The sequence below is a fragment of the Haliaeetus albicilla genome, chromosome 7 (genome assembly GCF_947461875.1).
Source record: "Haliaeetus albicilla chromosome 7, bHalAlb1.1, whole genome shotgun sequence".
NCBI classification, from domain to species: domain Eukaryota; kingdom Metazoa; phylum Chordata; class Aves; order Accipitriformes; family Accipitridae; genus Haliaeetus; species Haliaeetus albicilla.
Window position 1 is genome coordinate 37,589,380 of NC_091489.1, and position 13,934 is coordinate 37,603,313.

At 42.6% G+C, this 13,934-nt stretch overlaps 1 protein-coding gene across 7 annotated transcripts in view; it reads right to left on the reverse strand.

The window, feature by feature from the left end:
- Positions 1-2,801: 2,801 nt before the first annotated feature.
- The window catches only part of KIZ (kizuna centrosomal protein), a 52,185-nt gene continuing 41,052 nt past the window's right edge, over positions 2,802-13,934 (reverse strand). For 5 of the 7 annotated variants that reach the window (XM_069787775.1, XM_069787779.1, XM_069787774.1 and 2 more), the window contains 3 exons: positions 12,847-12,946; positions 4,830-4,873; positions 2,802-3,041 (listed from right to left, as the gene is read on the reverse strand). In XM_069787775.1, the coding sequence (XP_069643876.1) occupies positions 2,938-3,041; positions 4,830-4,873; positions 12,847-12,946 (248 nt within the window). In that variant the 3' untranslated portion in view covers positions 2,802-2,937. The other 2 variants (XM_069787780.1, XM_069787777.1) reach the window with 2 other exon arrangements.

Genomic DNA, 13,934 nt, shown 5'->3' on the forward strand with positions numbered 1-13,934 from the left:
CACCAAGTCGCTGCACATGCACAGCAGGAATACGGGAAGACTTTTCGTTACAGTATTTTCCATAGATGAGTGGCATGCTGATTTAAATCTGTTAAGGCTGTATTGATTACAGTCCCCCTGTCCATCACCATCATCTGTCATCATCTTTGGGCTGCCAGTATGACAGCTGTGAAGGAGCAGAATAAAGTTGACTGGCAGAATGTTTTGCATCTAATGAGTCTGTGCACAATAAGAGTATAATAAATAATGCTCTGGAGGAACTCGGCTATCGCTTGAACACCGAAAGAGAGATATTGCCTTAGCAGAAGCTCCCAAAGCCATCTGTCATCTGTCACGAGTTGCATGTCTGTGGCTGAGCTGGACTGAGGGAATGGAAAGCACCAAAGACTGGTGATGGGTGCCTTGTATCATGCAGAGATATAAAGTGGGCTGACATCAAGAACCCAGAATCACTCAGGAAGAGCTTAAAACTACAAAGGTGTTGTGGATTTGATGCAATGTTACTTAGCAGCGCAGGCTGCTAGAGAGACTTTTTCCAGATGAACCTTGGTCTGACATTTACTGAAAAAATCACGTAGCAATAGTCTGTCTGTGGTGTGACATGCTGGTGAGCTTACATTTAGCAGATGGCTACGACCATCAGGAATGAATTACCACGGCTTAGGGATGATCAGAAAAAAGCAGCAAGGAATGATGACCCAGCGAGGTACCAGCCCTCGGATGGTGGGTTCAGACAGTGGTTCCGATACAGGTCTCCTGGGTGACGTTGAGCATGCAGTACACGAAGAACAGTAAGCCTCCAACACGCTGCTAGGAGAAGCCCCTAAACCTACTTGGTGGTCCACCAAGAGCAGCAGCATGACAGCGTGCCAGCCCTTCTGGTCGCATTGCCATCAATCGCAGAACTTGTTTTCAAGGGTCACAATTTGCAGGACGGTCCTGTGATTCCCATCCCCTGCCCCCTTGAGGCTTTGATAGCCAGGTGTTGACTGAGGCTGGCCATAGCAATGAAGAGCTGGGAGCTGTTCCACCCTCTCCAGCAGCCTGGCACAGCCCACACCATCGCCTGGCACATGGGAATTGCTGCTTTGGGAAGCAGGAGACCTCCTGTGGTCCCCATGGGCTGCCTTCTCCTCCCAACACACCTCCAATCCCTTGACTAACTTGCCCATCACACAACACAGGGGCTTCTCTGTGGGACAGTGGTCCCACAGGACATGGGGAGCTGGTGTGGCAAAAATTGGGAAGGGCAGAGGTATCTTTGCTGGTTTTGTGGCTGAGGCTGTATCAGCTAGCCAGCCTCTGAAGGGAGGGATCACAGGAGCCTTAATCCAAAATAGCCTGTGGTCAAACAGGCACGGAAACCCCAGCACTGTGGGGGAGGACATTAAAGCCTTCACTAAAGTCCAGCTTCAGTCCTTTAGTCAAGTCCAGCTGTCCCACATGACATCAGCCCTGGTCATATACCCACCCAGCTCCATTCTTCATGCAGCTGATTTTCCCATTGTTGGAACATTCAGCACTGCACCATTGCCAATGTTAGACTGAAAACCACGAGATTAGGCAAGCCAGCAGACATCTGTACTAAGGGTTTCTTCTCATTTTCAAGCCTTCTGCAAGCCTTTATTTCATATTCTCAAGCTTGTCTCGGACCACACACTTTTTTTATTAAATTGAATATTGTTACCATTTTAAAATTGTTTTTGATGGACTGGGTCCAGAGATTGGTGCCTGTATTCAAAGATGCAGTACTGCTTTGCAGTGGAGTTTAATTGGGGTGCTGTTTTTTGCTTTTGAACTTATCGTAATTATGAACAGATTTTTTTTTTTAATATGTCCCCTGGTTTCTCCCTTCGAAAGAAAATCTCATGTTTAATGAACTTAATTTTAGATAAAAGGAATTAAAAGGAGAAAATTAAAAATGCATGAAGCTCCTAGAGTCATCCAATTACTGTGATGTCCATACAGCAATGCCAGCATGGATTTTACAAAGCAAGTAAAAGCAGAAAATCACTGGGGCTTGCCACATGTAAATGCCGCTCTATTCCAAAACGTGCCGAATTAGAAATGTACATTTTATGCATTTCTTCTTCTTGATCTGTTGCAGAAGAAGATAAAGATCAAACATGCCAGCCCACCCTGAGTAGCATATGTATGCATACCCAGAATGCTCGCTTTCTTTCTTCAAAACCCCGTCTAGCTCGAAATACCAGAATACATACAAGCAGCAGCAGAGGATAGTCTTTGCATTCACAGTGCAACAAAAGCAGCGATCAGGCTGGTTGGAGGAAGTGGCACTACTGAGCAGTTCCCAGCAAGAGAGAGGCAAGCCGGATTTGGCCAATCAAATAGCACTGTCAGTTCCAGATCACTAGCGATTTGACTCCTCACCTGTGGCAGCCTCCTCACCTCTGCCACACAGAAGAGTTACCTGTCACACAGCTGCGTCCTGCACCTGTCCTGCTGGCACCGGGCAGGAGATGCTCACAGTGAGCAGGGGACTGCAGACAAGCAGCGCCCAGCCCCAGCAATGAAGAAACAGGACACTACACAGAGGGACCCCGCTGCCTGCCTGAGGAGGAGGTTGTTTCATAGACAGCCCCCACCCTCCGAGGTGACAACGCTCAGAGGCGAGCACTGTGCAAGCATCTCCGAGAAAGCAGGCATCTCAGGACAGATCTTCACTCATCCCCCAAAACCAAATAAATCACAAAAAGGCTCAGTCTCACAGGGCAGGTTTGCCATCAGATCAGGAAAACACTTAGCAGTTAAGAGAAAGCATGCATACGGGAAGGCCATGAACAGTACCAACTAATATTTATTTTGTATTTAAATTTTATTTGAATATAAAGCAATAAGCTGCACTTTAAACAGTGGCACTCTCAATATACACAAGACGATACTGCTTATTTCTTCCCAAAAGCGAGCGGGGGAATCTTAATCATAGAAGTCATCAAATTCGTCTGCTTCTGTGCTGTGAGTTTGTGGGCGCAAAGCAGCCTCAATCTCGGAGCTGCTGTCTTCAGATTCGCCCCAGAAAGCTGAGGGTGAGGAGAGAAAAAAAAAAAAAAAGTCTTTTCCATGTTTATGTCATTTATGTCACAGACATGATCATTTTACAGCTCTCCAGGGGCAGCTAGACACCATGGCTTATAGAGAAGGTCAGAGTTTTGAAGACCACAAGACCTCAGCGTGCATTTCCAATACAGCGTGCTGTCAATACGTCGTGGTCTCCAATACCGGAGCTGCTGTGGCCAAACAGTGGGTTCATTCAGAGGTCCCACTTCATTGTTCCTCAAGGTAGCTTGAGAGAACATTTCCACTCCAAGCAATTTACTTGACCAGCTGCTGCCTGAATTACAGCTTTGTCTATTATGTTCCACTTTCTCCCTCTACTTGACCCTGCGGTGAAGTCACAATCAGAGCATGACATCACAGAGTTGGCATAAAAATGGCAATGATGTCACACATGAAAAATGACCACTTTGAGATGGGATCAAATACAGGCAAGATTGACTTCAAAGAACTGCATGGCTTTAACAAACAGCTCTGGGAATTAGCAAACAATTTCACTGAAATAAACAGAATCACATTTAAATTCAGAGTGCCTGGGAGATTCCTCAATACATAAATTCATTTGACCTGAAAAAAAGTAAAAAGCAGGGCACATGGGGAAGCACAAGTCAAGCCCACAGTCACTTACAAAGCTGTGCTGTCTGCTTTCAGAGGGCTGCTGTTTGTCGAAAGTCAGTGCAGTAGCCACGATATCCCAAATGAGGCATAAGACTCAGGAACAGGGATTCAGGCAGCAGGAGGGAGGAAGGCTGTCATACCTCCTACAGAAATTTCAGCTCATGTTTGGTTGAGGCACCATTAATGCGTTCAGCGCTTTTGATGGCACAAGCTATATAAACATCTTATCTACAAATGGAGCAGCTGCATCTTTCATCCTATATCCCTGGCCCCCTGGACTGCAGGTCTGCACTCGGCTGGGAACATCAGAGTGGCGCTGGCTGCACCCTGTGCTTGCTCCCATGCTTGACACCTGGGCAGAGGCTGAACATGGCTGAAAGGCTCCAAAAAAATGAAATTCCTCAGCAGAGAAGGAAATGGGCTGGGGTTGTGAGGGCACCTTTCAAATGGCACCACAGCAGCTGTTGTTTATGGCATCCTTAAACCAGCCCAGACACCACACCTCTAAAATATGTTCTGTACCACTTGGGACTGCATAGTGCCTAAAGCTGGGCTCCAGGCGAAGAGCTGCCTGCTCCCAGCACTGACTTCACTTACAGAAGGCTCCATTAGAGGTGACTTCAGACACCAGTGGTCCTTATGGTGGTTAAAAGAGAAAAACAAAATGCAGGGGAGAATGAAAATGTGCAGGACCCAAACACCAGCTAAAAAAGAAAGCCTGCTTGCTCGTGGAAAACAACTGTTCCAGATTTTTTGTTCCAGGTGCACGGGCGCCTTTGTGCACCTACCTATTGTAACTGTGCAGACACACGGGCTGCTGCCCATCCACTTCTGCAACTCATATTTCAAAGGGAAGATCAAGAAAACATCAGGTTTTTCCTTCTCTAGGCTTTCTCCCACCTGCTGTTCACTACTGTTTGATTTGATTTGAACCCCGAAGCAAAGATCACTACTCCTTCCATACCACTGACAACTATTTGCTGGCTCCTGTATTGAGACAGGGCCATTCCATGCTTTCCCATCTCCTCATGCCCATATTTTATTCAGTTCCATGATGTTGTCCTTAGAGGTTTTCTACAATATAAATTACACTTAGAAAGACATCTGTTTTAAAGGGCGTAACATTGGCTTCTTACCTTTGGATTTTATAGCAGCTACCATTCCCTTCCTGGTTTCAGTCCTGTAAAAGAGAAAGATTTCAAATAATCAGCACAATGTGACAAAATTAAAAGAATGTAAGTCAACTTTTAAAAAAAAAAACAACTGTGAGGTGGTTTAAAAAAAAAAATCAGTAACTTCTGTAACTACTTTTTCTTTAAAAATAATTATTTTGTCAAGGGTTTCTTCACCTTTATGTCTTCTAAAAAGTGGAGAAATTAACATGCAGCAGGGAGACTGGTCCAGATGTTCAGGCAGCATGAACTGGAGTCATTCCTTGGTAACAGCTCCAATTTACACCAATAGTGAATTAAGGGTACAAAGGATCAGAGCTCCGTCTATCTTTTGCGGCCTTTCAGATAATGCAAAGAAAGTAAAGAAAAAATCCAAACAAAAATAAAAGCACCCCCCACCGATGCTCACTGAACTTCCTTAGTCCCCTTCCTGCCAGTGTCCTCCTCCAGCCCAGCTACTGGGTTCCCATAGCATCATCCACATCCCTATGTAAATGTGCAATCTCCCGGCTGCCTTTGATCTACCTTGATGTATATGCAGTTGCGACTCTGTTCTGTTAAATGACTGCTCTTGTGTCTAGAGCATCACAGGCCCTTTTGAATCTCTCAAACAAGCTGGAATCATTTTGATCTTTTGTGTGTAGCGTGTGTATTGTGTTGGGGCTGTGAAATAATCACATAGGGGCAATGATGTAGGAGAATTAACTGTTATATTAACAGTCCTGCAATAAGCTCTAAAAATAAAGCTTCAGCTGATTTTAATAAGGAAGATCAAATAGGAGATATTTGTGACATTGCTGTGTGAACTAGTAAAATATAAGCAAATGCCAAGCTGCAATTTGAAGCTGTTGTCACAGTCAAAACAGGACTCAATCAGCTGTCAAAAATTCCACATGATTTGCTGCATTTCATTTAAAGACATGGCAGCTAATGCATAGTTGTTTAAAGTGGGGAGTTAAAAATATTCTACTATTGTGGAGGCATTTATGAAGGAGATACATAAAAAAAAAAGAGATGATTCACTGCTTGTCTTGTACCACTGTATTCAGTAAGAATTTCGGATTGCAGCTGGAAAGCTAAACTTCAAGCAGGGGGAAGTTTCATTATGTTACAGCTACCTATGTTACAAGAACTTTTCCTTCTAAATAAGAGAAAGCTCATACTCTTTAAATCACATTCCTTTTCTACAAGCTGTGAATGCCATTAGCACACAGCCTCCCTCTTTGCAGATACACAAAAAAATCCCTGAAATAGAATATTAAATGTAGCCAAAGTTCAACCAAGACACCAAACTGAGGCTTAAGTACTAGTAACAGTAACAATACTAGTAAAGTATTAACAGTGATATAACTAATTATTAGCTTATTAAGTAAAAAAAGTTCAAAATGTTAGCCTTCAGATGTTTGTCTGCCATTTTAGCATTAGCAAACCATGCAAATGCCTTTCTGTTTTATTCAGAGTCAAACCCTACACTGCATTACACTTCAACTTCTCGTTCAAATACATTTACTCAACAGTTATTTCCAGCAAGTATTTTAAGTCGGAGCCTCTGGGCTGAGTCCTGCAATATGAACACCCTTAACTCTTGTTCACTTTGGTGAGATTCCATGACCCTCAGCATTTCCCAGGAGGTGATCCACGTATCCCAGGCTTAGCCCATAAAAATGTGCTCAAGAGGCTGCAACTCTGGCAGCTGGATCGTTTTTCCCCTGGGTGTAGAGAGAGAAACCACTTGTTGCTGAGCTACAAATTGAGAGGTGACTTCTGTGGCAGACTGCACAAGAACCATTTTCTCTTCAAGTAGTTCAGTAAAACAAGATCAGGCAGCTGGCAGCTACCGCTTCCACTGCCTGCTGCTTCGTCTCCCATTGTCAAGAAGGGAAGCATGTGGGGTTTTGTTATTCAGCCATGCTAGGAGGTCCCTAGAAGTGATTTTTTTGCTCCACTTCTCTCCATGGTTCAAGCCCAGATCAAACACGAGAGGGTTGGTCATTTGGGCCCAGAGCCCCTGCTGTGCTGAAGACCACTGCGCACAACGTGGAGTGTGGGACCACCACTGCAGGACTTCCCAGGTCTCAGGCGGCTTGGTCCTCTGGACAACTCAAAGCACTGTGAGGTGCTCCAGGTCTGGCTGAAGGCCAGCGGTCTCATGGAGAAGTTGCAGCGGATAAGGACCACCATGGCTGTAGGAAGGTCTGGAAACCTTCCTCCTTCTGGCCTGGCTTCCCATGAAGAAGGTGGTCAATGCTGACAGGAGAGGGGGAGAGACAGATGTTTGTATTCTACCAAAACCCATCTATTTGCTGGGGTTCATCCTCCCGGAGCTTATCCCACCGCACGTAGAATGGGATTCACCCCCAGAACAGCACAGAGCTGTAGCGCTGCACCCCAGGAGCTGGGCGTTAGCGTGACACAGCAGTCCATAAAGAGAAAGACGGGGAACAGGGCGTCAGCAAAGGCTTGGCACAAAAGCTGTTGGCACACAGAGAAACGCCTGGGGAGATAGGGAAGAATGGAGCTAGGACTTCAGAAGGGCCAGATTGGAAATCGCAGCTCCACCAAACCAAGCCTGGAAAATGCTGCAAGATAGCTTTGTAACAGGGAATAAAATTACTGAATTATGTCTGAAGTGTTGGTCAAGGCTGATAAGATGCAAGAAGATCTCTACGTTGCAAAATTCAATCATGAAAGTTATCATCTGGTATACTGAGCACACAATAACGACACAGACCTCCGCGAAGAAATTTTAGGAGTATAAATGAAGTAAGGCCAGTTTCACTGCCTTGACTAATCCCCCGTCGTGACTCTTCAATATCCATTTACACATTTGCTTCTTCCCTAAAATAATTCCAAACTGAACCCAGGCTCTAACAATGAAAAAACCCCAAACTAGTTTAACTTCAAAGGGCCTTTTAATCTCTCCTTTACTGTGATGAAACAGGCTTTTTGTATTGAAGATGCTGCAACAATAAGAAATGAAAAAGCTCCAAGAAAATATTTTTCCCTCTCTAAAGAAAATTAATATTAAGAGGAAAATACCAGACCAACAAGAGCCAAGTTAATAGAGGTGGCGCACAGAAAAACAGCAGAAAATGTTTACTTTACTCTGAGTATCTTTTTGCTATAGCACCTGTTGAACCTCTCTGTTTTAGTGTCAAGTAAAAAAAGACACCCAAACGCCAAGGGGGGTAGAGACCCAATTGCAAAAAAAAGAAAAAAAAAACCACCCCAAAACCAAACACCACAAAGAAAACTACCCAAACATCAAGGGGAAAGAAAAAAAAAAAAACAAACCAACAAAAACCACCCAAGCACCAAGAGAAAAAAAACACCACCCAAATGCCAAGTTTTATCAGAAAAACAAACAAAACACAAAGTGTAGCAGTGTCAGGAACACTGATACTCCAGCTAATCTTGTCAGAGGCTCGAAGCCTGCGTGCCTCCATCCTGCACAAGCGCTGCTGAGGCAGCATGCCACAGAAAACAAATCGAGCACTTCTTTTTCACAGGGTGGTGCTTATTAACCCTCAGCGAGAGAAGCGATGAAGCTTCTCCCCAGCAATACGCAAGGATGCGGATTCGTAGATCCATCTTTAAAAAGCATGTTTCAAAACCATCTAAAAGCCTCTTGGTAGTAAGCAGGCCAGGCTGCTTAGTGGCAGTGCCTCCGATGTGACAGTCTCAGCTGGGTATCCCCCATGATCGTACGCTTTCCTGCCAGTTCCTGCAGAACCCCGAGGGCTCTATCATTTTCTGCTGATCATTTACTAGAAACTGGGCATCACAAGTATTGCCCACCCTGGAAAGTCAGTATAAACTAAAAAAATCCATTCATCATGCCAGAATTGGAGTAATACTATTGAATTTAAGTAATTACACGGCAAGCAGGATGACCTTTTTTTTTAGGATACAAAGACCTACATCGAGCTACATTTAAGATCGTTCGCTGTTTAGATATACCATGCTGAAGAAAAAACCCTACCATTCTTGCCTAGAGAAACTGCTAACACAAAGACTGCATCACAGGGCTGTGATGAAGCTGTGTCGGAAAAGCGTAGGGCATCGCCGCAAAAATAAACTATTTCCTCTGTACTACAAACGCAACGTATTTTGATAGATGTTGTTGCTTCTCCCCACAAACCATTCCCCACAAATATCCGTAGAGCATCCCCACTACAACATTACGATTTCTGCAACAGCTGGATGCTATGATTTAGGAAAGTAAGCTCACAGAAATATCTGTAACGTCAGAAAAACGTGCTTGAATTTACAGTTGGCTTCTTACAGAAGTGATGTGACAACTGAAAGTACAGCAGGAGGATACAACAGCCGGATACGGGCTGGTTTCTAGGTGTATCTCTCAGGAGCCTGGAAACACGCTATGCCACTTTCCCTGGATTTCCCGGTAAACGCATCTCCCGAGCGCTCCCAGCACCAAACCTCTGGAGACTCTCCCCAGAGCCCCGGCCAAGGCGGGCTGTTCTCCCCCCCAGCCAGTCAAGGGATGTCGGGGCCGGTTTTGCAGGGGGGGACGCGGGGGATGCGCAGAGCCCGAGTGCCCCCCGATGGCCAGCCTCGGTGTTAAACATCGCCCCCGAGGATAATTAAGAGGATGAATTATAATCTGCCAACTTTTATTTGCATGTCATTACATCTGTGTTTGGTAAAGGCGGCTTTCGACTAGAAAGCTGCCTTCAGAGACCAGACCGGATTACTTCCAGAAGACAGATTAATCAAAGTTTAAAATACTTTACACCATGTTTATGTCCTGACAAATTAAAATTGTTCGTTGGTTCTCAGTCGATAATGCATCTCTAATCTCCAGATTATTTCGAAACGAGACAGCGCAAACAAGTCAAAGAAAAATAAACTGCTTGCATCAAAAATTCGGAATTACCCAGAAAGCTAGTGACCTCCACTGGCTGCATCCATCGCTACAGGACCATGAAATGCCACACACATCGCCTGCTGCCCGCTCTCGCTGAGAGATTCAGTCCTGACTTCTGATACCTTTTCCCCCAAGTAATTGTACAATTTAACGTGCTCTTTTCTGCTGCAAAACGCTAACTCCTCAAACGAAAGCTGCATCTCTGTGCACGTAAATATTCCCTCAGTAAAGTAAATGAAGGCAGGAGAAAGTAGTTTTATAGCTAAGCAAAGAGCAGGATGATATTTGCGGGAGAAGAGGAAGCTCTGGCATGCACCTCCGAACAAAAGGGAACAAGTGGTCTTTACTCGGAGAGCAGCTTCCTATTAAGACTCACTCCTTCGTACATTATGCCTTTCATCCCCACTCAACCACAAAATGATTTTGCTGTAGGAAATACAATGGCAGAAAAAGATTTACATTGAAAGAATCTTTAATAATAAACTGTTGCAGATCTGCCTACTTCCCCATGATTTATAATACAATAAACATCGGATTCTATTAAGTCTCATGCACTGAAGACACGCACTGAAAAACCGAATATGAAAGCCCTCAATTCTTCCCGTCTCCAGTACCATAATAGTGAAATGAGCATGTATAAATGTGCTAAGAGTATCTCTTTGCATCTTTTATAGCTTGTGTGTATTAATCTGTAAAGCTTATTAAGAAAGTCATTGCTATGCAAAGCAGCACCCAATCTCTTTCTCTTGCTTTTCAACAGAGCGCAGTGTTTAGCCAATAGGACTGGTCCCCTGCCCCTCATTCGGCATTCATAACATGCAACATTTGCACAATGTATCTCTCAAAGGCTGCTGAATAGAAAGCCTTAATACTCATGTAAACAACTGCAAACCAATTACTTAATGAATCAGGCCCACACATAATGAGGTGCCAGACAAAGAGCTATAAATGCATTTTTGCGCCCGAGCCTCTGCTTTAAAGTAAAATCCCTCAGCTGTAGTTTGGGCTTAACTGGCACATCATAATTATTGTCTGGAGGACATCAGAGGAAGCCATTTTTTTTATTTAGGTCCAGCAGGGTCTTTTGCGAGGTCACTCATCAGCTCAGTGACAAAACGGAGCAAAGAAGAATTTATAAAAAGTACCACAGCAGTGCTACACAGTTATGTTTATTCTCAAGTAGTGGGTTTCGAGACCACTTGTAAAAGCAATAAAGCCCGAGAAGTGACTGCAGTAAGTGGAGCGCTTAAATGTGAGCGGCAAAGAAATTGCACTGCGTCCTGGCCGCAAACAAGCGGCTGGCCGCCCTTTCCATTTCTCCATCTTTCTCACTACTTTTGCCACTCTCGGTCTCTGCAGAGCAGATGCCAAGTGTCCAAAAGCAAGGGTTGTTAACAAACTTCATGTTTAGCAGGCTGCGTTATTTTTGACTTATTTTGAAAAACTAACTTTAAGCCGCTGTGAGAGATTTCTTTTTTTAGAGCAGCACCATCATGTATCAGCACATGAAGCGCACTTGCTTCTCAGTGCTGAAAGGCATGAAATTATAGGGCAGAGAAAATTATTTTAAAATCTATCGCAAACAAGAATTTGAAAAAAACAGCAAAAAAAGTACGCTGTATGAACAGCATCTGAAAAATGTATTTTGAAGTTGCCGAATGCATTATTAGCAAGCAGTGCAACATCCAAGGGGGAAAAACCTTGGAGGCTTTTTTTTTTTAATTAAAAAAGATAGTTCATTTTAAATTATACATATTTTATTCAGGTGCTTAGCAGTGATGCTGTAAGCAAGTTCTCCAGGGCGTGATCCTTTTCTTCCTGCTGCCTGGGCTTCAGTAAATTATTAAAATTTAACATTTAAAAATTCATCTATAGGAGCACCCTTACATTTCACAGCATTAGATAGTATGATTTGGAACATCATTCTCAAAGTTTCAGAAAATTTAAAAAGAAAAGAAAAAAGAAAAAAAGAGTTTGAGCATAAGACTATAAAATTAATCCTAAAGAAAAGCATGAATGCCATTCATCAATACTGTATTACAGCTTGTATTTACTGTACTTGAAGAATTACAGAAATACTGTGATTTTACCACAAAATGCAGAACAACACTTGCAAAATTGGAACTGACCTCATCAATAACAGCATAAAAAAGCTAAAGAAAGATAGCGATGCCGTATAAGCAGAAGGAGTTAAACATTTATCAAAATGCTTTAAAGTCCTTTCCTGAGTGCTATTGATGGCAGTTTTCAGACCAGGAGCCGCGTAGCAGCAGCACCCACTTGCTGGGCTGTTCTAATAAGAGCAGATAAGGATCTAAAGCCCAGCCAATATTTCATGAGATGGCTGTGTTATATCCTATTTTCTGCTGCTTCTTGACCACTAATTTGATTGCTGCTGTTTGATTACTGTTACATGCCAATGAAGAATACAAGGAACATCCAACAGAACTGCTCAGGGACCCAAAGGGAACTGCTGTAGTTAAACCCGCACACAAAAATCCCCCCAAAAACCCACAAACCAACTTTTTTTCTTAAAATAAAAAAAAGAAAAAAAAAAAGAAAACCTGCAGCCTTTAGGTACATGTGAGGCCATTAATTAAACCTACTCAGTTGGAAAGCAAGAAAGGCAAGTTATAAATACCCCAGTAAATATAAAAAAAAAACCCAAACCCTGAGCCCATGAAAAGCGTTATCCAGTTACAGCTAGTTTACATCTCAGATACATGGAGAAGAAACCCACCACTTTATTTCTTGAAGACTTTATGTTTTATGTCTGCCCCTCTCCTGACAACTCCTATTGTCCGGCCCCTGAGTAGCCCTACTGAGAGCAGCTGTACACGCTAATTTGTGGTTCACCGAGATGTCAATTGAGTCTTAAAATGAGAAAACAACAGCTGCAAAACAATACTTGGCTGTGGCACAAATATTTTCTAAGGTGTACCAAAGTTTAAGATGTTATATTAGATAAACATAAATACAAACCTTAACCCTAGATCAAGTAAAAAATAAATTAATTGGAGCTTCAGGGATTTTCTGTCAGCGCTTCTCATTCTACAGAAGCATTTCAAATGTTACAAGATTTAACAACTTTACCTTGAGAAGGGAGGACTTCTTTCATTTGGTGAAGAACTAGTTTCTGAATGCATTTCTTGGCCTGCTTTTGCTTTGGAACTATTATCGCCAGTATCCCGACCTGTTAAGTGAAAACACGAAATGTAAATTTTCAAATAATGATGGCTGGACCTTATGACAGCGTGCAGTGCCTAGCAGCAACACACTCTTATTTTCAAATAGATGCACATAATGGCCACAGTCTCAGTTTGATGACAAAGTCCAGAGAAGAGCACACAGTTATGGTATCTGCCTCAGGACTGCTTGCTCATGATTAAGTGGAAATCAGTTAAACACACAAAAAACAAGAGTCCCTCACTATCAGTTTTCTGATGATGATTTCTTGTGAATAGTGAAATTTCTATATGCTTTACCTCATTTTAGAAAAAAGAGCAAACACTGAGATTCTTTTAAGAGCTGTATTGCATCATGGTAACTTCACACAAAACTTAAAAGGATTTCTGAGGTCTTTCTACTCTTTTTTTTTTTTTTTTAATTCCTGAGTTCTCATTTCTTTAGTTAATCAGGAAGCAAATTTATTTTTATTTCCCTTCCCCTTAAATGTAGATTATTTTTTGTATAGGATAGTTACAGTTCTCTTAATATTATTTGATACATCAGTATTTTCAACCATTCTCTTGAAATAGAGCTGCATTTGGGAGACACAAATCTTGGGATTTTTATGACTTAAACAGCTAAATACACAGCTATTTCAAAACCTTTTATCCATGCTGTCCTTTCTTTCCTTTCACCCCCCCGCTCTGTGTATCTCATTTCCATTCTGTAGAGATTGATTTAAAAAAAAAAAAAAAAAAAAAAGAGGTAAATGAATTCATTCACTGGAATTGTACATTTGCTCATCTTTGTACTCGTTCCCAAAGAACATGATGCTCAAGTACAAATCCCACTTTGAAAGGCTACTTTGCATATATATATGAAAATATTTATATATAAAAGTACTGAAGTTATAAACAAGCCCTGATTGTTTCCAACTTCATTCCAACCCAGGATAATTTAGTATTTCTGTACATCTTGGACACTCTACTTTCTAACTGGCTGTGCACATCACC